This window comes from Amphiura filiformis, unplaced genomic scaffold, assembly GCF_039555335.1.
Source record: "Amphiura filiformis unplaced genomic scaffold, Afil_fr2py scaffold_50, whole genome shotgun sequence".
NCBI lineage: Eukaryota > Metazoa > Echinodermata > Ophiuroidea > Amphilepidida > Amphiuridae > Amphiura > Amphiura filiformis.
In genome coordinates, this window is record NW_027305514.1 from 146,250 (window position 1) to 173,712 (window position 27,463).

The 27,463-nt window shown below is 37.0% G+C and overlaps 1 protein-coding gene across 1 annotated transcript in view; it reads right to left on the reverse strand.

Annotated features, from left to right (window-relative positions):
• Positions 1 to 6,344: 6,344 nt before the first annotated feature.
• Positions 6,345 to 27,463, reverse strand: part of LOC140144343 (beta-1,4-galactosyltransferase 5-like) — a 32,661-nt gene continuing 11,542 nt past the window's right edge. The window contains exons 3-8 of the mRNA XM_072166168.1: positions 13,692 to 13,763; positions 12,749 to 13,044; positions 11,284 to 11,400; positions 8,685 to 8,872; positions 7,943 to 8,167; positions 6,345 to 6,501 (exon numbers count right to left, since the gene is read on the reverse strand). Coding sequence (XP_072022269.1) covers positions 6,345 to 6,501; positions 7,943 to 8,167; positions 8,685 to 8,872; positions 11,284 to 11,400; positions 12,749 to 13,044; positions 13,692 to 13,763 — 1,055 coding nt within the window. The remainder of the gene's footprint in view (positions 6,502 to 7,942; positions 8,168 to 8,684; positions 8,873 to 11,283; positions 11,401 to 12,748; positions 13,045 to 13,691; positions 13,764 to 27,463) is intronic.

Consider the following 27,463-nt stretch of genomic DNA (forward strand, 5'->3'; position numbering starts at 1 on the left):
CACCTTATTGCCTTTTAACAATAACCAATGACACTAGCACGTAATTCCAGTCAAGCACCAATCTTTAATCCTATTATTGAAGAGGATAATAAGCTTATACTTATGTATAGCATTAGTAAAACCTTGAAAGTCTTTGTTTGCTTTGGCTAAATCCTGTTCAAGAGAGGACATTCCTGAACCTCGTTCAGTTGGGGATGATTTGAAGTTACCGCCAATTATGACCATTTGATATTTAATACCAGCAATGTGGAAAAAAGAAATAATGTAGTGCCAAAATAATGTACCCTTTTACGGAAGGAGCAAAGTTTAACAAGTTATAACTCCGCTTCTGCAGTACGAATGTCAGCGGCGAATGTCAAGTTATTATTTCCCAGTCTTTAAAAAAAATGCAGGCAGCGGTGGGAATCGATCTCGGTACCTCGCGGTTAAAAAGCACTGTGCAAGACTACTAAGCCAACTAAATATCTGTTGTGCGATTCTTGACATTAATCTTTGATATTGCTTAATGGAACAAATCGCGGAATTAAATTAGTAATGAAAGAAGTATATAGATTCTTATTTAGCGGTCAAATTGGATAAAAGGGGAAATATTTGTCCCTGCTCTAAAGAAAATATAGGTTAGAAAATTTAAATTAAAAATTGAGATTTTATATTTATTTATTTCACGAGGCGGCATTATCACAGACAAAACTCGAGCCTCATCACTAGATGCTGTCATAGCTCAATGGTAGAGCATCAGACTGCTAATGTCAATATCGTTGCAGCTGTCGTTGGTTCGAGTCCTCCTGCCAGCAATGGTGATATTTATGATTTTAATGCTACGCTACAATTTGTTCTAATTTTTTCGTTTACTAATTTATTTATTTATTTATTTATTTATTTATTTATTTATTTATTTTTGCTTATTTATGTAAATAATTTGATATATTTGAAAGAGGTATTTGAGCAATTGAAATTTTGATTTTATAATCCTATGGGGTCATTTTGAACCCCCACCCCGGGCCCCACCCCTCCCAACTTGCCAAACGCACAACACCTATGAGTTTGCATCATACATGTCATCATCATAAACAAAAATTCTATGTAGGGGCCTACACCACATTTCGCCATAATGCATTCTAGAAACGCTTGCTGTTAGAATAAGAAAAATTTTAATGCTAATTTATTGCACATTCTAGGGAAGCGTGGTTACCTTTTTAAAATAACCGAGTGAGAGGGTTTTCAAGAAAATATTTTTCCTGTCAAAACTGAAGCATCCTCTGTATAAAAGAAAATATGAATATTAACTGCACATCATATTATAACGATTCGTGATACCCAATTGTGGCACATTTGATGTCGTTCATGAGGCAGAGAATTTTATTTCAATTATATACACGCCAAAATATTTTTTTAATTGAGCGAGAATGGCGATAGAAAAAACGTTGAAAATTCCATGTATAAATGACATTAGACCCAACAAATGATTACTGTTTCGTTTTTATGGTAATCTAATCTTTTATTTCCTGAAATAAAATTATGGGTCTAATGTGGGTTAATTGTATAATTGATGAAAACATCGACGTGTATAAAAGAAGCTACAAGAAAAATGGTAGGCCACGCCACATTGATAATCTAGGGCCTATGCTTTTAGTATACAGCGAGTTCGTAGCGCACGTGTGAATCAAAATCGATATAGGCCTACTATTGTCCCGACTATTGTGCGTGTATAGCCTCATTTATAAAACACGTAGTTATCAACAATTGAGCGCTATTAATACACATTAATGTTTTTAAACAAATAAAATTCCAAAATATGTTACGTTTTCTGTCTTTGCTTGTCACTTGCTATGTTGAAGTAATGAAGTTGCGATTATATTTTTAAATTTTCATTATGACACCATCAAGCCTGATAGCCGAGCGGTCTAAGGCGCTGGTGTTATGTCAATATCGTATAGGAGTACATTATAGCTGCGAACCCCGCCGGCGCCTGTGACAAAATAAATTCCATTTATTTTTTTAAATTTCATAATTATTATGTTAGGGAAATGTGGCTGGGAGAATGTATGTATGGCGAAGAGTGGTGTGGTAGGGGCATATACCTGACGCCGCGCCGGCAACTAGACTACTATACAAAAAAATAGTATCACATCTTTCCTGCTCAATCAATATAATACTTGCAAATAGATTACTAATCTAATCCTGTAATATAGACCTGTTATATCACCTGTATTTGCATGTAGAGTCTATACATGGTTTGTTATGGTAGGGATTAGTGTCCGATCTCTGTAATGTAATGTAAATGAAGCATATTGATATGCAGGAAGAATCGATCAGGGCGCTATCTATTAGGGAAAGATAAACACTATTCAAAATATCAATAGACAAGAAGAAAGGGATGTAGAGATTTGTAATTGAGTCATGCATGATTAAACAGAAGGTTCTTTCCCAAACCCAAACCAGTTAGCAGCCTGCACAACCGATTCTTTTGTTTGGCAAGGCTCACTCAGTCATTTAATGAGGCAATACAAACGATCGAATTTGGTGTTGAAATGAGCTAAATTTTTAGTTACACCTTTTCGATGTAAAATTAATTTTCTCGGCCAAATGAAAAGCAATCATTTTCATTTTTTTCAGTAAATGTCAGGAAAAATTGTAGTGCTTGATACTGTATTTTTTTTCAAATTCTAGTGTTAAACTTAGGCGTGAAATTTAGTCATTTAGTGTAAGATTTTCGATTTTGATAGGCTTAAACTCTGTCCGCGAGCCTTTTTTGGATCAACCTTTTAGCTTTTCAAAGTAAGATAGTTCGCTAATGAAGGATTTTTCCCAACTTTCTAACGCACATCACCGTGAGCGATATATCATAGTTTTGTCAGAATTTGCGTTTTCATTTCACTATTTTAACTGCCGGCTGACAATTTTTCAAAATCAACGAGTGAAATCTAAGGCTAATACTAGCATTGTGGATCGATATCCCTGGGTTTAATAGGAATACCGGCAGCATGGCTACAGTGTTGCTAGAACTTCAATATAGCAAAGAAATTCCCAGGCCTATAGCGCTCCTACTGATCATGTTTAACCAGAACACTCAATTGGGGATTTGGGCTACCAAATCGCTGGTCGGGCAATTTGCTTTCAATGGAAAATTGACCTGGATAAACAACAAAGGAAATATCGACTATTTCTGTTGGTTGCTCTCGAGATAAAAGTACCGAGTTAGACATTTTCGGAGTATGAAGGGAAAAAGGGTAAAATAAAAACGGAAATTCTAACAAAACTATAATATATAGACCCACACGATGTGCCTTACAGAGGTGGGAAATATCTTTCTTTAGCAAACTATATTAGTTTGAGACGCTAAAAAATGAATTCCGTAAAAAGCTCGCGTGCGAACTGAAGGCCTATAAAAATCAAAAATACCACACTAAAAGACACAATTTGATGCTTAATTTTAACACCAGGATTTGTAAAAAAAATGTATATCCAAGCACTAAGTTTTTAACTGACATTAAAAAAAAAAAAAAAAATATTGCTTTATATTTGACCGAGAAAATTAATTTCATAGCAAAAAGGTGTATCTCTGAATTGTGCTGATTTTAACATGTATCGATCGACTTTCAGCGCGACTAAGCATTTCTAAAGAATCGGTTGTGCAGGCTGCTAACTGAAACGTAATGCGACTTAATTAACATTCGTATGATCCCAGCAAATACAAATTGTCGGGTTCTATGAATGGTATAAAACGCTTTAATAATGTTCCCAAAAGCATTTAAACATAATGTTATTAAGGGATCTGAAATGAGCGTTTTGAGCATTTCGACAGTATTTTTGTGGGACATGAGAGCACATCAGACATATCGAATTGCATTCTGAATACGAAGAATGTCTTTCTGATATGAAATAATTTTTGAAATTCACGATATAATACAAATTTTATGACAAATTATTAAAATTTGATATTTTCACATTTTAATATATAACAGTCCTCGAAGTAAATTTGATAAATCTAATGATATATTCTTAAAGTGTATGTAGCTGGGAGAAAAAGCCGACGATCAATGGAAAATTTTGACCTTTCATATTGGAAATATGGATTTTTCCCCCAAAAGACCTAAATGTTTTTGTGTTTTGGGAACAAATATCTATATCTTCAATACGAAAGGTCAAAATTTTCAATTGATCGTCGGCTTTTCATCCCACCTACATACACTTTAAGTATAAATCATCACAAATTTTACTTCGAGTACTGTTAAATATCAAAAATATCAATTTTTAATCATATGCCATAAAATGTGTATTACATTGCGAATTTCAAAAAATCTAAATTATTTGATGTCAGAAAGACATTCTTCGTATTCAGAATGCAATTCGATATGTCTGGTGTGCTCTAATGTCCCAAAATAAATACTTTCCAAATGTTCATACCCCATCCCTTAAAGAGTCGATAAAATATTTTGCAAAATGCTTCCCAAAAATATTTTACAATAACATTTTGACAATATTTTTAAAATGTATTTGTAGTGTTATCTTTATATATACGTCTAGCCCTCTTCTTTTGTTCCATTATCTATTGTATTTCTTTTGTTAAAAGTCTGGTCAACTGTCGATTATATCAAGTAATGTTCGCATTTAGAAAACACAGGCCACATTATTTGACTTTTTGGACATTTCAACAAACTTAAATTGCATCAAAGTATATTATGAATTGATCAAACTATAGAGGGCTCTAATTTTGAATTTATATATTTTACACGATCAGCATAAATTATTATGCAAGTTTATGCATATTATATTTAAATGAAGATGGTATATTGAATGACACAAGAACACCTCTATTGAATAATGCAAATTAATTTCTATTATGTCTCTTAACTTAAGCCTGCATAATAAGGACGAGGGTGTCAATCTACCTTTGCCCCCCCTCTCCCAACAAAACGCAGATTCCGACAAATTAGGTTACAAAACAAGAGCCATGAGGTCTTACATCAGTTCAACCAAGGATATTTTGTGCACCTAAAATGCAGTACATTACAGGCCACAAGACTAGATGTAGGAAACCTACAACAATCTGCGGCCTAACCCCAACCAATATAGGTCGAGGAGGGTACCCAGGAAAATGCGTTGACAGGCGGATGTGAGTTCATAAGGGCAATGTCGGGGATTGTAGGTCACAATCGATGGGGAGAGATGAGGTCCGACCAGGTCCGACCGAGTCTCCTACACCCCACACAGGTTACGCTCCCTGTGGAGGGGCGGAACCAAACTGGCTGATGTGGAGACAAGGCCAGTCTGATACTCGTCTTTGACCAAGCGCAGATCTGGCTGGTCAGGAAGATATTTAATATCCCGAATTTATAATATGCCTACCAGTTCCATCTATAACCGATTTGCTAGAGAATATTTGTTACCATGTTTAATAAATTCGTATTAATCGTATAATAAAATGTGGCCAAATGTATATTTGTGTACATAGTGTGTGGATCCACTCTTCTACGGACTTGGCTACTAAGCATGTCGGGAAGGATATGGCGGTATGCTGACCTGGGTCAATATGTTCTGGGCAGATGAGGTCCGACCAATTGCCTACGACCTTGTGTGAGATCATGTGTGACAGGCAATTCCCGATAATAATATATAGCAGTTCCCTGGCGTTGATTTGGTTCGGGACATTTATTCTAAACGTATATTAAAGATAAATATATATTCTATGGTGTTAAAAGAGTTGTCTTGGTAAAACCCACCTGGTAATTTGACCTTTGAACTATTTACATATTCATTATTAATATTATGAATTAATGAGGAATTAATAAGGCTCTCGAGTGGGATAGGACCACAAGTGAATTGAATAGAATCCCCCGTAAAATCAATTGAATCAATTCTGTATTGATTTGATTAAATCACTTGCATTTGTCACATAGACTCGAACGCAGGACACATGGAAGGAATAATACACTGTCTCGGGGTGTTTTTATTTTGGGAAAACCCTAAACTTTTACAAGATAATAGTACATCAGCTTTTCCATTTTATCTTTTGGAATCTATTACAACAAATTCGTTTATTTTGGCTCGCCGTATATGTAAGATAAACGGTTCAAAACAGACCATTACCATAAATAATCGGTGTCTTGTTGAGGTATGGTTCGCATGTTAATCGCTCGGAATGGTCTGTTTCTCACCCTTTATCTACTACGTAAAACGTTTTAAAAACGTTTTCATGGCATAACCTGACATTTAGAAAATGTTATTAGAATATTTTGAATAAAACCAAAACATGTTTATAACGTTTTAAGAACATTTTTATGTTTGCTTGGATATATATTGCTTACCAGTAACATGTTGGTTTTATACTAGTATATGGTTTGTTAATTAGAAACAGTCGAGACGCCATCCGTGAGTTGTTGGATATCAACGGAAATGTTTGTGTAGAGAATGTTCAGCATAGTTTTGGGTTTACTGTACCGTAAATTATTCACGCCGTCTATTTTCAATCGTTGCCTAAAAGTCTGTAAGAGGTGAAACCTGTCGGGGAAAAACAAAATATGACCAAATTAACCTCGTATTTGGCCATTTTAGCCTAAAACGTTAAAACAGAGGTCAAAATTCAAACTGCTCAAATGTTGTTGAAAGCTTCTTCAAATCATTCCTCTTGTCATGGCGATCCACAAAAAGTATACTTTTATACCTATCTGTGTCATTCCCTTCTGGAGTTATAAGCAGAAAGGTCAAATGTTACCATTTGACCTCCACAGGGGTCAAAACTATTAAACAATTTTTAAAAAAATTCAAGAAGTTTAAACTGACTTTCAGCACCAAAATTCACTAACCTTGAATTTTCGATGTGTGATACACATCTTCATCAGAAGATGTTGTGATGGACTTGCCCATTTGTTGACCATTGGCGACTTTTGGTCGAATGAGGGCGTTGTATAAGTCGCCAATGGTCAACAAATGGGCAAGTCCATCACAACATCTTAGGACTTCTTCTGATGAACATGTGTGTCACACATCAAAAAATTCAAGGTTAGTGAATTTTGGCACAGAGATCTAACTAATTTTCGATGTGTGACACACATCTTCATCAGAAGATGTTGTAATGGACTTGCCCTTTTGTTGATGGACTTGCCCTTATATTTGAAGTTGGTTTTCTTGAGAAGCAATATCCATCCAAATCAAAACTATGGACACCAAAACAAGCTTCTGTGGCAAATTTCGTTTGGCAGCCGGAATAATATATAACCTTATACAGGGGTCAATAAAGTATAATAGAGAAAAGAAGCCATTTTTATTTAAGAACCGAGTTGAACCTTTTAGGTTTTAAAACATGTCAGATGTTATAAATGATAATATCAATTAGTGACCTTGTGTGAAAAAATCAAGGAATCAGTATTTAGCGTTTTATATTTATGACACATTTTATAGCAATACACAATTTTAATGTTTGTCCAAGAGACACCTAAAATTTGAATGTCAGCCCATAATTATTGCACAGCCCCTTAACATGCCAAACATTTGAAACATCAACACCATAAAGGTGCCGGCATCAGACATTGTTTTCCGGGGTGGGACATTGGGGAGGCAATTGTTTCTTTGTTTATAGGAGGGAATAGGGAGAAAGATCTTTAAATGCGGGAATGTCCCCCTACCGTCCCTTCCCCGTGGCGGCGCCAATGGCTGTAAGATCTTGATTTTAGTTGTTTCCAGTTAAGTTAATACGAACCCAAATCACGAGCAGAGGACCAGCTTGTACATGTATCTCATATATTAGTGCCAATCCGACTTGAAATGTGTGTGGGGTGGGTGTGTGTGTGTGTGAGGGGGGGGGTGGGACCCAGCCAAAATTGGTAAAAAAGAGGCTGAAAAGAACAAAAAATGGCTAATTTTGCCGAAAGGTTGGGGGACACGTCCCCTCCCGGGATTGACGCCCATGATCTCATACAAGTTGTCACGGGAAATCTCTTACCGTTCTTTATTCTTTGGAGCACTATGATGATGATGTTCAATACAATTATAGTATCCTCTAGGACCTTTAACCCGTGTGATGTCTAGTTTAGCTTCTTTAACGCGCATACGAATCTCATCGTCTTCGCCGCCCCAGCCCCAGTAAACATTAGGAAAACCATTAATCTGGAATACTTGACTCCGTGTTAATCCCGTCACGGCACCAAAAAAATTTGCATACAAGATTCTAAAAAAGGGAAACAATAGGAACGACGAACGTAAATGATATTAAAGATCTGAACCATTACGTTCTTTAACCCCAGAAGTCACATTTACATCAAATTATTATTATAATTGTTATTTATCATTTGTTATTTTCATTTATTTCTTCATTTGTACTTAGTATTCATGTATTAGTTATATTTTAAATCCTGGAAGACCACCCTTTACATACATAATGCATATGTGCTCAGTTAGGACACTTGACTGGAAACATTGAACCTGGCAACTGCTAATGGGACATGTCGTGGTTCGGAACAACCACCCGACAAGTATAACCAAGTCAAGTATAATGTATTCATTTAGTTTGTGATTCACTTCAGGGTGGCCGTCAAAGTTTTGTCTCAATATTCCGAAAGACATGCAACATAAAGAAAAATTATATTTTGTTTATAAAGATAGATATTATATATTTCGTTTTCTTCTTATTATTCAAACCTTTCGATTTATATAAATACGATTGAAACAAGCTGGTAAGAACTCACTTATAATTCCAGCGATCTGCTCCACTCAAGAAATGTCTTGGCATACCGCTACAGCCATAGTAGTTGTAATCACTAAGAGGGACATGATCCACGTCATGAAAAATAAAACAGTCCCATTTGGAGAAATTCAACGCCTCTAGAAAGCCTACGTTCATAAGCATAGCTCGGTTGAAGTTGAGATCGTTTGCCTGCAAAAATGCAATTCAATGAAAAAAAGGTATATAAACCAACACTCAAGGACGAAGGCATTTAAAAATACGTATCGCCCTCATCAATTTTTCTCTTTTGCACGGCTTAATTTCCAAAATAGTTTTTATAAATTTATCATGCAGCCAGGGGAATTATGGGACCTAAATGAAGATTCAGTTAACGATGACGCTGATCAGTCCAGATTCCAGTGACATTCGCCTAAGGAAACTAGTTGTCAATTGCAGACATTTGGTAAATGGTTTCATATACAGGAAGTATTGTTGATCAGAATAATTATGCTAAAGATTTATTTCCACCTTTTTAAAGTAAAAGCATCAGTAAAATTAGACAAATTGTTCAATGGATCTGTAACATTATGTAAATTTCACTGATGGATAAAATGCGGTTCGAGCCAGTATGAGTCAAACATAAATCAATATGTTTTGTCGAAAATCGAGGAAAGAGAAAGGTGCGAAAATATTATAGAGGAGAAAAAACACTCAGGCATGGCACCTAATTTTGACCAAGTGCATTACGTAGCCAAACGAGTTTACAACACAAGTATTATTGTATCTAACCACGTGGGAATTAGCCCCCCCCCCTCCCCCGGACATATAGCCCGCTCCATTACTTGATTTTAACATTTAGGCCAGTCAAAATATAAAATCCACCACTTAATGCAACAGAATCCATTTCACAAGCGTCCATCTCACAAATACTGACACAAAAACATATCAAAAGTCCCCGAAAATCCAAATAGTTGAACAGTGCCTAATTTGCATAAATCCAAAATGGCTGGTTATGCGGGATGCAAATTTCAGAGTTAGTCAAATCTTATTTAAAACTATACCAATGTATTATCCCTGTCATAAGTATTTAGAAAAAGTATAGTTCGACCTATCTTATGTATAGTTCTTGAGTTATAGGGGAAAAGTTAAATATCAAAATTTCTGATTTTGATTTAAAAAAAGTGGTCTCAGATTGCTCCACTTGCAAACACATTTGTAGTTTGCCATATCTCAGGTGGTTTGTTACCATGGTAACTTGGTAACCTTCACCCATTTAATGATGTTACTTATGTAACAAAACATCCCAAACAATGCAATTATTCTCATTTTAATTCATTTTTGCCAAAGGAACAATTTGACCGATTGGATGAAAATGGGAGCATTTTTCAATTGCACACACCCGTGGACCCCAAAATTTGACCTTTGATCTTTTTGCTTACAACTCGAGAATTAAATGTCGGTGGCAGGTCTGAATCCTTATGATCAGAGAAATACATTGGTATGTTTTTTAAATAAGATTTTACCAACTTTTAAATACCACCCATGCATAAGAGGCCATTGTGGATTTATTACGTTCTGTTCCACAACCTGTTTTATTGTCTTTCACTGAAATGAATGGTGATTAAATGGATTCTATTGCGATTGGTGGTGGCTTAACCAGTTATTTTTCTTAATTTAACTGGCATAAGTATTGATAGACTTCTGAGAAACAACCAGAATGGTTTCAGAGTGGGAAGAACAACTGTCAGCCACATACTGGCTCTTAGAAGGATAATAGGAGTGAAGGCCAACAAATCTACCAGCTATAATAACATTCATTGACTTCAGAAAAGCATTCGATACTATTCACAGAGGCAAGATGCTACAGATCCTCATAGCCTATGGGATACCAAAACAGATTGTGGATGCAATTGGAAGGACATACAAGAAAACCAGAGCCAAAGTGATCTCCCCTGATGGAGAAACTGAGCTATTTGGCATCCTAGCCGGAGTTCTTCAAGGTGATACCCTTGCTCCCTATCTGTTTGTGATAGTACTCGACTATGCTTTGAGAATGGCTGTAGATGGCAAGGAAGAAACACTCGGATTCCATCTAGAAAGGAGAAAGAGCAGACGAGTTGGGCCAGAAATGGTAACCGACCCGAACTTCGCGGATGACATCGCCCTCCTGTCAGAGGAAAGTAAACAAGATCAGGAACTGCTGCAAATGGTCGAAACATCAGTCGGAAAAGTCGGCTTAAAGATGAATACCACCAAGACAAAGTTTATGTCTTTTAACCAAGATCAGCAGGTTAACATCAGCACAAATAATGGCACAAAGCTAGATGAAGTGAAAGACTTCAAATATCTCGGAGTATGGATGACTAGTACAGAGCACGATGTCAAAACACGAAAGGCAGCGGCTTGGAGAGCATGTAACAGCCTAAACAAGTTCTGGAAGTCTGCTCTACCAAAGAAATTAAAACTAAAAATATAGTTGTAGTGTGTTTTCATACAAAACGTTTTGAAACGATTTCATGACCTTTATATAACCCGACATTTTAATGTTATTAAAACGTCTTTACCTAAACCAAAACCCAAAATATAACTTATTTAAAACGTTTTTGTGTTTGCTGGGTTACCTGTTCAGCCACATAGAATCCAAACTCCAGCTTTTGACGTTTTAACATAGGCGTCAATATTCGAATAATAATTGGTAGATGAAATGGACGGTCTCTGTATGGAATCACGATGGCTACCTGCATGATGAAGAAAATGACGCAGTATTGACGATGAGAGGGAGATATTTAGCATTTTTGAATATTCATGTTGTAGAAACGTTATTGTACAATGTTTTTGGCAAACATTTTTGCTACATGTAAATAGCATTATTTTAGCACGATTTTTCAAAAACGTTATAATGTTATATGGTCCTGCGTCATAAACTTGGGTACCCAAAATGGTACACAGCATGGATTTCAAAACACTGTCTCATGAGTATTCCGTCACTTAGAAGATTCATTTAGGTCAAAATTGAAGCTAATTCATTCTTTATTACTCATGTAAGATGTTGTTTTAATATAATTTGTAATTATTTTTGATGACGTTTGAAATAAAATGTGCCGAGGGTGGTTGTGGATTAGGGGGAGGCGGATTAGGGAGAAGCCCCCAAATCACCGTGAGAAAGGTGGCCAAGTTTTGCTTACAAATAGGGGGCCTACTATATATAAGATCGACAGTGCCGGGGAAGCCTAATTTAGAGGGAGACGAGCATATTTTGTTTCGATTTTAATAGGCGAAAAAAAAAATCAAAAATGAAGGGGAATTTTGCTATGTAAAGGGGAATTTTTGTTGTTGCAGCTTTACCATATTTTGGTCTAAAACATGGTGTTTTCGGGCTAAAAAAAGAACATGCACAGGGTAATTTGTGGGCCATGGGTCCGGGCCCATCGGGCCCTATGGTAAATCTGGCCTTGTGGAGTTCAATATGAAGGACGGTTTCAATATGTTCGATAAAAACAGACATTAATTCTTTGACCCCTAACACCTGGTCAAAGACAGCACATTTACTAACTGTTCTGGGAGCTACGATATGGCTACTCATGTGTTAAAAGAGGAAATGTGGTGACTTTAAAATAGGGAGATAACACCCAAAAAGCTACCACTGCTGCAATGCTATCACATATTTTCCAGCTCTAGGGGTGGATACTTGGCCAAAAATCACTATAAGCATTATTCCCTAATTTGATATAGACCAACCCCACAGGCTGATGGACTAATTCTAACAGAATGTTACTAAACTGTTGACACAAAACACATATTCATGATCTTTATATAACGGTAACCATGGCAACCCGACGTTTAAATGTTATCAAAATGTTTTGAATATAACATTTTGGGTTTACTGGGTAGTAAGACTTTGAGAATTACCCCTTTCTGAATGGGCAATCGGCATTAAGGTCACGGTTTATCATTTCACACTAAAATGGGTTGAAAATACAGTATGGAAATATTAAATTAAAAGTTGGGCAAGCAAATATCGCCCCACCACCCTATAAGAAATTCTACCATCTCCAAGAGGCAAATAAGTATTGCATGGTCATTTACCTTCCATCTCGGTAGACAATCTTTTGGTGTCCATATCCCACCAGGTGTATACATATAATCGTTTATCAACATCCGACTGGATTTTAACACTTCCTTGTAATAGTTGTTCCCACACTGGTCTATACTCGTAGCATGGTCACATGACACAAACGATGTGCTCGCAGAGACTCGAGTTTGGTTGATGAGATTGTTAGTCTTTATTACCAGTCGTTTAACATCATTGAGTCTGTCTCCAAGTAGCATTAGTTCAACTTCGTCTAAAGAGACTTCGCTTAAGTTTACTTTTCTTTCACGAACTGTCAAATTAGAATATGATGTAACGATTAATAGTTTTTAACTCTATAAAATCATCTGAGACTTCAGATAATTTAATTTAATTATAAATAAATAATCAAGACGAACCACTCGAATGAAACATTATTGATGCCATAATATATAGCCAAAAATACGGTATTGTAGAAATTGGAACCCTTGTGTAATGTTAAAGATTTTTTTATAGAAGTGGATGGTCAGAAATAACACCACAGTATTCATAAGTTATACAGTTTTGACCAGAGCGTAGGGAATTTGGATTTCAAAGATCAGTTGCTGGGATTGGATTCTCCTGCCCAAGTAATATTATGCGACAAAGTGCTCAAATTAATTTCACCGATGATATCATGTGATCGTCAGAAGACACATTCATCGTTAACTGCTGTGATTCGGTTCGAATGTTTTTGTTAAGCCTGCTAAGTATAAAAGTTTCGTAATCTATCCCTCCCAAGCTAATCCGGGCCTTGTCACTCAAATTCAGAATTTTTCATTAGGACAGCATTACAAAGCACCCAACGCCTAAGCAAAATCAGTCATCAGGTTTGGAAGTTAACAATGTGAGTTACTCAGTTACAACATATGGTTATTGTTATAAATTTATATATAATACGAGTTATTTGAACATACCCACCTAAATCCGGAATATCGAATTCTGGACAAACTGTATTTAAGCCTTCAGTATGTTCTGTATCGGGTTGCATATCTGTGAAAATACACAAATTAATTATAAACAACACACAAAAAGAAAGTCCGCACCTCTTTGAGGAGTAATAATTTTGGATACACGATATGAGAATGAGAATGTGGTTATCTAGAGATTAATAGGTTACTCAATACAAATTCAGATTAATACCTCGCTTGATACAAATTGATATACCACTTGATACAGATTGGTACCTCACTATGAACATTCAAAGAAGCATCTTATTTTTAGTTATTTTACTACTGTTAGCTCTTAAATTCAGGATGCAATTATTAAGTGTTGAGTACAAAGTGTCATCCACAATTGTGCGATGCTAAATTTATACTTGCTCTATGCCAAGTTGTAATTTCCCAAAGTCACTCATCCCCGTTCATCATACCAAACAATGGTTTGCTCTACACTTCCATTTATACATACTACATTTAGGGCAGTAGTTATAGTGGGGGTCTAGATACTAGTATGTGATATGAATGTATAGCGAACTGAGAAACCTTGCTAGTCTAGATAGGTGATAGGAATGTATAGCGAGCTGAGAAACCTTGGTAGTCTAGATAGGTGATATGAATGTATAGCGAGCTGAGAAACCTTTGTAGTTTATATAGGTGATAGGAATGTATAGCGAGCTGAGAAACCTTGCTAGTCTAGATAGGTGATAGGAGTGTATAGCGAGCTGAGAAACTTTGGTAGTTTAGATAGGTGATAGGAATGTATATCGAATTGAGAAACCTTTATGATAGTCTAGATAGGTGATAGGAATGTATAGCGAACTGAGAAACCTTGGTGGTCTAAATTGGTGATAGGAATGTACAGCGAACTGAGAAACCTTGGTGGTCTAGATAGGTGATAGGAATGTATATAGCGAAATGAAAGACTTCGGTGGTCTAGATAGGTGATAGGAATGTAAAGCGAACTAAAACACCTTTGTAGTCTAGGTAGGTGATAGGAATGTATAGCGAACTGAGAAACCTTGCTAGTCTAGATAGGTGATATGAATGTATAGCGAGCTGAGAAACCTTTGTAGTTTATATAGGTGATAGGAATGTATAGCGAACTGAGAAACCTTGCTAGTCTAGATAGGTGATAGGAATGTATATCGAACTGAGAAACCTTTATGATAGTCTAGATAGGTGATAGGAATGTATAGCGAACTGAGAAACCTTGGTGGTCTAAATAGGTGATAGGAATGTACAGCGAACTGAGAAACCTTGGTGGTCTAGATAGGTGATAGGAATGTATATAGCGAAATGAAAGACTTCGGTGGTCTAGATAGGTGATAGGAATGTATAGCGAACTGAAACACCTTTGTAGTCTAGGTAGGTGATAGGAATGTATAGCTAACTGAGAAACCTTGCTAGTCTAGATAGGTGATAGGAATGTATAGCGAGCTGAGAAACCTTGGTGGTCTAGATAGGTGATATGAATGGATAGCGAACTGAGAAACCTTGCTAGTCTAGATAGGTGATAGGAATGTATAGCGAGCTGAGAAACCTTGGTGGTCTAGATAGGTGATATGAATGGATAGCGAACTGAGAAACCTTGCTAGTCTAGATAGGTGATAGGAATGAATAGCGAGCTGAGAAACCTTTGTAGTTTATATAGGTGATAGGAATGAATAGCAAACTGAGAAACCTTGCTAGTCTAGATAGGTGATAGGAATGTATAGCGAGCTGAAAAACCGTGGTGGTCTAGATATGTGATATGAATGGATAGCGAACTGAGAAACCTTGCTAGTCTAGATAGGTGATAGGAATGTATAGCGAGCTGAAAAACCTTGGTAGTTTATATAGGTGATAGGAATGTATAGCGAACTGAGAAACCTTGCTAGTCTAGATAGGTGATAGGAATGTATAGCGAACTGAGAAACCTTGGTAGTCTAGATAGGTGATATGAATGGATAGCGAGCTGAAAAACCTTGCTAGTCTAGATAGGTGATAGGAATGTACAGCGAACTGAGAAACCTTGGTAGTCTAGATAGGTGATATGAATGGATAGCGAACTGAGAAACCTTGCTAGTCTAGATAGGTGATAGGAATGAATAGCGAGCTGAGAAACCTTTGTAGTTTATATAGGTGATAGGAATGAATAGCAAACTGAGAAACCTTGCTAGTCTAGATAGGTGATAGGAATGTATAGCGAGCTGAAAAACCTTGGTGGCCTAGATAAGTGATAGGAATGTATATAGCGAAATGAAAGACTTCGGTGGTCTAGATAGGTGATAGGAATGTATAGCGAACTGAAACACCTTTGTAGTCTAGGTAGGTGATAGGAATGTATAGCGAACTTAGAAACCTTGGTAGTCTAGATAGGTGATAGGAATGAATAGCGAGCTGAGAAACCTTGGTAGTTTATATAGGTGATAGGAATGTATAGCTAACTGAGAAACCTTGCTAGTCTAGATAGGTGATAGGAATGTATAGCGAGCTGAGAAACCTTGGTGGTCTAGATAGGTGATATGAATGGATAGCGAACTGAGAAACCTTGCTAGTCTAGATAGGTGATATGAATGTATAGCGAGCTGAGAAACCTTTGTAGTTTATATAGGTGATATGAATGTATAGCGAACTAAGAAACCTTGCTAGTCTAGATAGGTGATAGGAATGTATATCGAACTGAGAAACCTTTATGATAGTCTAGATAGGTGATAGGAATGTATAGCGAACTGAGAAACCTTGGTGGTCTAAATAGGTGATAGGAATGTACAGCGAACTGAGAAACCTTGGTGGTCTAGATAGGTGATAGGAATGTATATAGCGAAATGAAAGACTTCGGTGGTCTAGATAGGTGATAGGAATGTATAGCGAACTGAAACACCTTTGTAGTCTAGGTAGGTGATAGGAATGTATAGCTAACTGAGAAACCTTGCTAGTCTAGATAGGTGATAGGAATGTATAGCGAGCTGAGAAACCTTGGTGGTCTAGATAGGTGATATGAATGGATAGCGAACTGAGAAACCTTGCTAGTCTAGATAGGTGATAGGAATGTATAGCGAGCTGAGAAACCTTGGTGGTCTAGATAGGTGATATGAATGGATAGCGAACTGAGAAACCTTGCTAGTCTAGATAGGTGATAGGAATGAATAGCGAGCTGAGAAACCTTTGTAGTTTATATAGGTGATAGGAATGAATAGCAAACTGAGAAACCTTGCTAGTCTAGATAGGTGATAGGAATGTATAGCGAGCTGAAAAACCGTGGTGGTCTAGATATGTGATATGAATGGATAGCGAACTGAGAAACCTTGCTAGTCTAGATAGGTGATAGGAATGTATAGCGAGCTGAAAAACCTTGGTAGTTTATATAGGTGATAGGAATGTATAGCGAACTGAGAAACCTTGCTAGTCTAGATAGGTGATAGGAATGTATAGCGAACTGAGAAACCTTGGTAGTCTAGATAGGTGATATGAATGGATAGCGAGCTGAAAAACCTTGCTAGTCTAGATAGGTGATAGGAATGTACAGCGAACTGAGAAACCTTGGTAGTCTAGATAGGTGATATGAATGGATAGCGAACTGAGAAACCTTGCTAGTCTAGATAGGTGATAGGAATGAATAGCGAGCTGAGAAACCTTTGTAGTTTATATAGGTGATAGGAATGAATAGCAAACTGAGAAACCTTGCTAGTCTAGATAGGTGATAGGAATGTATAGCGAGCTGAAAAACCTTGGTGGTCTAGATAGGTGATATGAATGGATAGCGAACTGAGAAACCTTGCTAGTCTAGATAGGTGATAGGAATGAATAGCAAACTGAGAAACCTTGCTAGTCTAGATAGGTGATAGGAATGTATAGCGAGCTGAAAAACCTTGGTGGTCTAGATATGTGATATGAATGGATAGCGAACTGAGAAACCTTGCTAGTCTAGATAGGTGATAGGAATGTATAGCGAGCTGAGAAACCTTGGTGGTCTAGATAGGTGATATGAATGGATAGCGAACTGAGAAACCTTGGTAGTCTAGATAGGTGATATGAATGGATAGCGAGCTGAGAAACCTTGGTGGTCTAGATAAGTGATAGGAATGTATAGCGAGCTGAGAAACCTTGCTAGTCTAGATAGGTGATAGGAATGTATAGCGAGCTGAGAAACCTTGCTAGTCTAGATAGGTGATAGGAATGTATAGCGAGCTGAGAAACCTTGCTAGTCTAGATAGGTGATAGGAATGTATAGCGAGCTGAGAAACCTTGGTAGTTTAATAAGATGATAAGAATGTATAGCGAACTGAGAAACATTGGTAGTCTAGATAGGTGATATGAATGTATAGCGAACTGAAAGACTTCGGTGGTCTAGATAGGTGATAGGAATGTATAGCGAGCTGAGAAACCTTGGTGGTCTAGATAGGTGATATCAATGTATAGCGAACTGAAAGACTTCGGTGGTCTAGATAGGTCATAGGAATGTATAGCGAACTGAGAAACCGTGGTAGTCTAAATAGGTGATAGGAATGTATATAGCGAACTGAGAAACCTCGGTAGTCTAGATAGGTGATAGGAATGTATAGCGAACTGAGAAACCTTTCTAGTCTAGCTAGGTGATAGGAATGTATAGCGAGCTGAGAAACCTTGGTAGTCTAGATAGGTGATAGGAATGTATAGCGAGCTGAGAAACCTTGGTAGTCTAGATAGGTGATAGGAATGGATAGCGAACTGAAAGACTTTGGTGGTCTAGATAGGTGATAGGAATGTATAGCGAGCTGAGAAACCTTGCTAGTCTAGATAGGTGATAGTAATGTATAGCGAGCTGAGAAACCTTGGTAGTCTAGATAGGTGATAGGAATGGATAGCGAACTGACAGACTTCGGTGGTCTAGATAGGTGATAGGAATGTATAGCGAACTGAGAAACCTTGGTAGTTTATATAGGTGATAGGAATGAATAGCAAACTGAGAAACCTTGCTAGTCTAGATAGGTGATAGGAATGTATAGCGAGCTGAGAAACCTAGTCTAGTGATAGGAATATATAGCGAGCTGAGAAACCTTGCTAGTCTAGATAGGTGATAGGAATGTATAGCGAGCTGAGAAACCTTGGTAGTCTAGATAGGTGATAGGAATGGATAGCGAACTGAAAGACTTCGGTGGTCTAGATAGGTGATAGGAATGTATAGCGAGCTGAGAAACCTTGGTAGTCTAGATAGGTGATAGGAATGTATAGCGAACTGAAAGACTTCGGTGGTTTAGATAGGTGATAGGAATGTATAGCGAACTGAGAAACCTTGGTAGTTTATATAGGTGATAGGAATGAATAGCAAACTGAGAAACCTTGCTAGTCTAGATAGGTGATAGGAATGTATAGCGAGCTGAGAAACCTTGCTAGTCTAGATAGGTGATAGGAATATATAGCGAGCTGAGAAACCTTGCTAGTCTAGATAGGTGATAGGAATGTATAGCGAGCTGAGAAACCTTGGTAGTCTAGATAGGTGATAGGAATGGATAGCGAACTGAAAGACTTCGGTGGTCTAGATAGGTGATAGGAATGTATAGCGAGCTGAGAAACCTTGGTAGTCTAGATAGGTGATAGGAATGGATAGCGAACTGAAAGACTTCGGTGGTTTAGATAGGTGATAAGAATGTATAGCGAACTGAGAAACCTTGCTAGTCTAGATAGGTGATAGGAATGAATAGCAAACTGAGAAACCTTGCTAGTCTAGATAAGTGATAGGAATGTATAGCGAGCTGAAAAACCTTGCTAGTCTAGATAGGTGATAGGAATGTATAGCGAGCTGAAAAACCTTGGTAGTCTAGATAGGTGATAAGAATGTATAGCGAACTGAGAAACCTTGGTAGTTTAAAAAGATGATAAGAATGTATAGCGAACTGAAAGACTTCGGTAGTCTAGATAGGTGATAGGAATGTATAGCGAGCTGAAAAACCTTGCTAGTCTAGATAGGTGATAGGAATGGATAGCAAACTGAAAGACTTCGGTGGTTTAGATAGGTGATAGGAATGTATAGTGAGCTAAGAAACCTTGGTAGTCTAGATAGGTGATAGGAAGGTATACCGAACTGAAAGACTTCGGTGGACTAGGAATGTATATCGAGCTGAGAAACCTCGGTGGTTTAGATAGGTGATAGGAATGTAAACTGCCCTCAAAAAGAAACTTATGATTTTTTCACAAGGTCGTATCTTAAAATCCTGTCGATTTGAAAATGAACCAAAATTGCACTACAGGATTATTTCAATACTCTACTCTAAACACTGGTCAGTAATCAAAAAGTTATGCAACTGACACAACAGCAAAATGCACTGACATGGAACAGCTTCCTGGACCACATTCACAGCCCAATAATTGGCACCCAACACAAGAAATCTGTGAGTAGTGTGGAACTGGAATAGTATGGAACAAGACCTGTTTCTGGAAGAAAGTGTGTGAAAAGCAGAAGCAGCCCGTTCCACAATATTCCACTTACTCTTTGGAAATAATTACCCCTGTAAGGATCTTGTACGCATTCTCACAGATTTCTTTTGCTGGGTGCCAACTATTCGCCTGTGAATGTGGTCGAGGAAGCTGTTCCGTGTCAGTGCATTTTGCTGTTGTGTCAGTAGGACAACTGTTTTGTTACTGACATGTGTTTAGAGTAGAGTAAGTAATCCTGTGTGAAATTTTTGTTCATTTTTATGAACAGATTTTCAAGTTTCTTTTTGAGGCCAGTTTATACAGCGAACTGAAAGACTTCGGTGGTCTAGATAGGTGATAGGAATGTATATCGAACTGAGAAACCTTGGTAGTCTAGATAGGTGATAGGAATGTATAGCCCCGGGTGTATAGCGAGCTGCGAAACTTTGCTAGTCTAGATAGGTGATAGGAATGTATATAGCGAACAGAAACTTGCAGAGCTGCCAACATTTGAATCTTGAAAAAAGGGAGATTTCCTGTTGCAATCAGGGAGATTTGTCAAAATGTGTACATCTTAATGGATGTAACCGTTTCCTTTTCAGGGAGATGACCAAAAATTAAGGGTTCTGAAGATTAACAAGTAGGGAGTCTCCTGCGAAAAGAGGGAGAGTTGGCAGCTCTGGGAAAGACTTCGGTGGTTTAGATAGGTGATAGGAATGTATAGCGAGCTGAAAGACTTCGGTGGTGTAGATAGGTGATAGGAATGTATAGCGAACAGAGAAACCTTGGTAGTCTAGATAGGTGATAGGTATGTATACCAAACTAAGAAACCGTGGTGGTCTAGATAGGTGATAGGAATGTATACCAAACTGAGAAACCGTGGTGGTCTAGATAGGTGATAGGAATTATGTCTTGCGTGAGCTGAACAACGTGAACGTGTCTGTGTTTCTTCTTTTACAAGTTTTACAAGTCTCCTATTTCTATCATATAACATTTTCTGTCCAGCTATAAATGATGTTGTCGCAATGCATGGAAGACGATGCAAAAGATTAGTGGTTTACATAAAATATTTCTAATTTATGAGTTTAAGAGTAAATTGTTCATACCTTTATGATGTGAAGCACATGTTGGAATTACTGTTGTATTTTTAAAGATGGTTCTAGACCGAAATGTGATTACATTGGGTAAACTACAACGGTCACCCTTGACTTCGTCGCTCGTAAAACTATCTCTATGTATTATCGTCCAATTGTAAAGTTGAGCTATGGTACCAATGAAGATATCTGGGAAAGGAACTACAGTCATATTCCAAGATAATTGACATATTTTGTCAATTGCCTTCCTTGTGAGAACAAAGCCAGCTTCTGATGAACAAAATGGTGCATATGACAGTCTGGTAAATCGCTGTAGAGATTCAGACTCTTTGACAAGATTTCCCAGCATCACTTCATCGTGTTTCCTGTCCACTTCTTGTACCAGCAGAAGAAGCCGTTCGTAGAACACATGAAGTTTGTCATCACCGAAAAAAATAAACTAGGACCTTTTGAGTTGATCCACCTTACGCCCATCAGAAATTTTAAAATTGCATTCAAATTAGTATCCGTAAAGTTACCTTGAATAATATCGCGATATCTTTTACTTTCTTGTATCACCATGTCTTGTATTTTACTTGCATTTTTGCTTTCCGTAGTAGGTAGTCCAAGAAGAAACACCAGGCAAACTTTCGATGCCACAGCCTCAGTAATTCTCCCTTCCGCGATTAGAGCTTTCCGTACAGCCTTTCTGGAATCAAACGATTCTGGTGATGAAGTGATAACTGATAATAAACTCTTGTCGTTATCTCTTTGACACTTTGGTAACGTTTGTACTGTATCGAGGGTGTTTGTGAGAAGATCATTATTCACGTATTGAACACTCTTAGTGAAAGTCTTTCGAACCGGAGATGGAGGCTTGAATTTGGTGTTGACAACGGCATAATTAAAATCAAATTTACTTCTGTTTAGAATTGATACGATGGCGAATTCAAAACTTCTAAAGGTTATGAAAAATAACATAACGAGAAGTACGTTTTTGGTCAATTTTTTCCCTCCAGACATTTTGAGGGACAAGTATGGTACTGAATGAACAAACGAATTCAGTAGTTTAGAGAGCTCCGTTTATCTTCACAGGTGACCAAAAATGTAGGAATATTATCTCACAATAAATAATGCATCCAATCAAACTAGACATTATTATAATGCTTATGTGTTTTATATAATATGATACCAGTATACCGGACAGGTATTTATGTTTTAAGTGTTATTTTGGCTGTAGAATATTACAGTTGTTGTTCGGTCCTGCGGTTAAATGTAAGTATATAAACTATCCATAGAAAGGACAATTTTCACACCAACCTCAGACTACTCCCTATTCCAGAAAAATACAGCATTCATTTTTTGGGATTAAAAAAATATCATCAAGTTCTGTCAAATCAATCCTAATCATGCACCGAGTCGTAACTGGAGATAAAAGAAAAAGAGGCAAAAACATGCATTTTCAGCATGTTTTCTGACAATCGAGTCACAAAAATCAAAGACTTGGAACACGTCTAAGCATTCAAAATCTTGAGTATATGCCGAAAATTTGCTCTAATTTTCATTTTTTGTGTGTTACTTTAATTGAATGCAAAAGAATGAAACACGTAGTTTCCAAAAATGAGAATGCATAAACTGAAATTAGTCTTAGTACAAGTATTTGTGCTTGATTGTCACAGCATGCGAAAAGCACCCTAAAAACGCATGCTTTTAGCCCTTATTTCCAAAAAATTGGCCCAATATTAAAATTTGATTTTTATTGCTACTTAGGACTAACTAAAGAATTAGGATTTAGCTATGTTTCATTTGGCAAAACAGGATAATATTTTTAATCGAAAAAATTGAGTGCTGTATTGTTCTGGAATTAGGTAGTATATACTATGAATCAATACTTTAACACAATACCAGCTGCATGTGATTTGTGAATTTGTAAATATTAATTGATCTCTATAGTGGTGTTGTGATAATAATTAGTTAAAGCATACGTTTTTAAATTTATTGTGCCCGCGATATTAACTTCATAGCAACAAGTGCACGCCACTTTTTGGTTTATAATGTCGGCTGTATTAAGGGAAGGGGTATGAACGTTTGGACAGTATTTACTGTGGGACATTAGAGCACATCAGACATATCGAATTGCATTCTGAATACGAAGAATGTCCTTCTGATATCAAATAATTTTGATTTTTGAAATTCGCAATGTAATACACATTTTATGGCAAATCATTAAAATTGATATTTTAGATATTTAACAGTAATCGAAGTAAACTTTTTAAATCTGATGATTTATACTTAAAGTGTATGTAGGTGGGATGAAAAAAGCCGACGATCAATTGAAAATTTTGACAATTAGTATTAAAGATATGTATTTTTTTACAAAAAAAAAAAAAAAAATAGGTCTTTTGGGGAAAAAATCCATATCTTCAATATGAAAGGTCAAAATTTTCAATTGATCGTCGGCTTTTCCTCCCAGCTACATACACTTTAAGAATATATCATTAGATTTATAAAATTTACTTCGAGGACTGTTATATATCAAAAATTTGAAAAATATCAAATTTTAATAATTTGTCATAAAATTTGTATTACATCGTGAATTTCAAAAAATGAAAATTATTTGATATCAGAAAGACATGCTTCGTATTCAGAATGCAATTCGATACGTCTGAGGTGCTCTCATGTCCCACAAAAAATACTGTCGAAACGCTCAAAACGTCCATTCCAGATCCCTTAACATAATGTCTAAATCTTGATTCGGAACTGAAATCTTTATTCTTCGCCGATTACCCGATTCCTTCACCGAGTAAGATCTTCTCTCATAAAGCTTGTTTCGGTTTGAAATTTTTCATTTCAGAACTCTAAAGCTGGGCATGGGGCAGGTGCATTTAATTCTTATGCCGTGATGTTTATATAAGTAGATTATGTTACAGCTTACTAGGACTGCAACTGCAGCAGCAGATCTAGGCCTTGTCATCAGCGCACCTAAGACAGAATATATGACTGAAGTCTATGGTAGTACCATCAACCATGTCACAGACTTCAAGTGTTTGGGTTACAAGATGGGCTCTAGTGTTGGAGACCTAAAAAGAAGAAAAGCACTAGCCTGGGCAGCTTTCTGGAAACTGTAACGCCTTTGGAGAAGCCCGTCCCTGCCAATCGAAACAAAAATCAAGCTGTTTCAGACAACGTGTGTTACTGTCTTTCTGTACGGGTGCGAGTCATGGGTAATTACCAAGGACATGGAAAACAAGATCAATGCATTTGCAACATCTTGCTACAGAGTCATGTTAAACATCAAGCGTGTGGATCGGATTCCAAATGAAACCATCTACAACCTGACCAACACCACTCCACTGGTTGCCAGAGTCAAGATTCATCAACTCAAATTTCTCGGCCATATACTGCGTCTTGAAGATGGCGAGCCTGTGAAAGAATATGCGCTTTATATTCCACCACATGGGAAGAGGAAACCGGGACGGCCGCGCACACTGTACTTACAGTATGCCCAGCACCTCCTGGGAGATACTGAAGGGATGCTGCAGCCAAACAAAATAGTTTCGCTTGCCCAAGATCGCATTAGTTGGAGAAAGCTTGTAGTCGCCTGCTCCGCAGCCGATTGATGATGATGTTACATTATGTGTCAATAATGAATTTAGACCATATTAAAATATCTGAAATCGACTTCACCGCCTTGTTTAAGGAGCCGGTTAACCACTTTTACGCGGTATTTTTTGGAGCCCGAGAGTACATCAGACACACCAAATTACACTCTGATTACGAGGATATCGAATAATTTATTTAGATTGTTTGAAATTCGCGATATAATACAAGTTTTATGGTAAATAATTAAGAAATGATATTTCCTATATTTTTGACAGCACTCGAAGTTAAATCTAATATCGCTGAGAGGAAAAGCCGTCCATCATATGAAATTTTTACCTTCGAAGATGTACATTTTTTTTTTTTTTTTAACTTAAATGTTTTGGCCTTTTCGGTGAACAATGTATATTTTCAATGCGAAAGGTCATAATTGTTAAGACTAAACTTGGATCCAACAACTATACCGTAAAACTCGATAGTTAGCAATGGTTAGCATATGTGCTTACTATCGAGCACTTTTGAAAACATGAAATTGTACCAACGTCCGTTGCTTTACCAACTGAGCTAATGGGGTTGAGACACACATTGGCATGTTTACTTGTTTGTATATAACTTCAGCATCTCTCAAAAAAAATGTGCAAGTGAAAAGCGCCCTCTTTGGCAATTAGAAAATATCGTTGTGACATGATGCTTACATCAACGTCAAGGGCATAGTCTTAGATCTCAAATGCTGTTTGTTCTGTTCAATTTGCTTATTTTGATCTCAAGATATGTTTAGTTAACAACGAAAGGGTAAAATCGCAATTGTGCCACTTTTACTAGGGAAAAGGGCTGTACATGTAAATCAATGATAGCATCAAGTTTATCAAGAGTTCCTTCGTGAAAATAAAAGAATGCGTCAATTACACACCAATACAAAATTGTTTTTACTATTTATCATGGACAGAACAGGTATAATTCTCTTTTTCCACTTAAAACAGATTAACAAATATATAAATATTTCACATTCTGCTGTAAAATTAAATACATGTGCATGTCAATGATTTTATCATAGTAAATACTGTTTTCTTTGTCACTCAAGACATGTTAAAAGACAAACAAATATTGCACACTTATGAACGCGTATTACTTGTTGGGAGAGAAATTAGACAAAACGCGCGCTGATGTTGATGCGTCTAATGCACGAGACCCGAAGGGGGAGTGCATTAGATACATCAACATCAGTTATCATTGATTTACATGTACAGTCCTCTTCCCTAGTAAAACTGGCACAAATGTGATTTTACCCTTTCGTTGTTAACTAAACATATCTCGAGATTAAAACAAGTAAATTGAACAGGGGTATTTTCTAATTGCCAAAGAGGGTGCTTTTCACTTGCACATTTTTTTTGGAGACAGGTTCTGGACTATGAGTTGCTAGAGACAGGCTCTAGACTATGAGTTGCTAGGGCGCTCCTGATTTCAACTATTTAGTATTAGGCTCCCAGGATATTTTAATATTTTCCTTAAATCCGCGTCTGCTCCCAACTGGAATAGGAAAGTCATTCGTCTTCCAAGCTGCTCCATATTGTTGGGTTTGTTTATTTAATAAATTTTATCCGATTTTGATAACAATGGTGTCAAATATTGGTCTTGCTATAAAAATTCAGAAAAATATATAGTTTTCACTATGTGCGACATTCGTTACCTATAGATAACGCGGGGAAAATGCGCCAATATCAATAATTGGACCTGATCGGTCAATAACTCCTTCCGTCTTGTTACCATGGTAACAAAACAGAGTAGGTAGTACAAACTATTTATTTTCTAAATTATTAAAACAAGACATTATTTGAGATTTTTACCCATTGAAACCCGACGTTTTATCCAAGATTTAGATTTTTGAACGAAAAATTACGGGTTTTTCGTAGTTACAGAAATGTAAGGTTTTTGTTTTTACATAAGATTTTAACTTTCATGTCCCGAGCGTATAGCAAAAGTATTTTGCACCGTAAACACACGCACAGCAAAGACAGAACAGTGGGAAATCAAAAGCTGAATTGCTGTGTATAAGAAGTGTGTAAGTAATTAGGCAGATGCACAAAAGTTTTTCATATGATACATACCATACCCCTTAATGAAAGACCATTATTCAAAAACGGCGTATCTTATAATTTGGGATCCGATATGGATCAAAGCAGACTTTATTACAACCTATTGCAATGGCCCCAATATTGATGTCATAGCGTACATTTAAATGACAGTAACCCAACATTTGAAAGTTGCAAAATCATATTGGCATGTACTCAGCAGTGTCCATGGAAGGAAATATTTTCGGCTCTCCTTGGATTATTCCTTTTGTTCATGAATTTGAAGGCGGTCAAACAGTTTGCTTCGACTATATTTATAAATATGTATTTAGAAATATGTATTTAGAAATACGCACGTGACCCATGGGCACGACATACCAAGACCAGCAAGCGTGACCAAATCTTCATGACATTGACCACTACGCAATAAGGAGACCGGAACTGCCACTTTCCATCATCCTCCATCCTAACAATCAGGCCACAGAAGCCTATCGCCGTGGTGGACCACTTCGCCGCACATATCTAGCTCAGCTCATAGGCGATCTCAAAGCCATTAACTTGACAATCAAGGACGCCTTCAGAGTAGTGCAAAACCGCACAGAATGGCAGAGACTTGCGTGATCTGTTAACTGTAT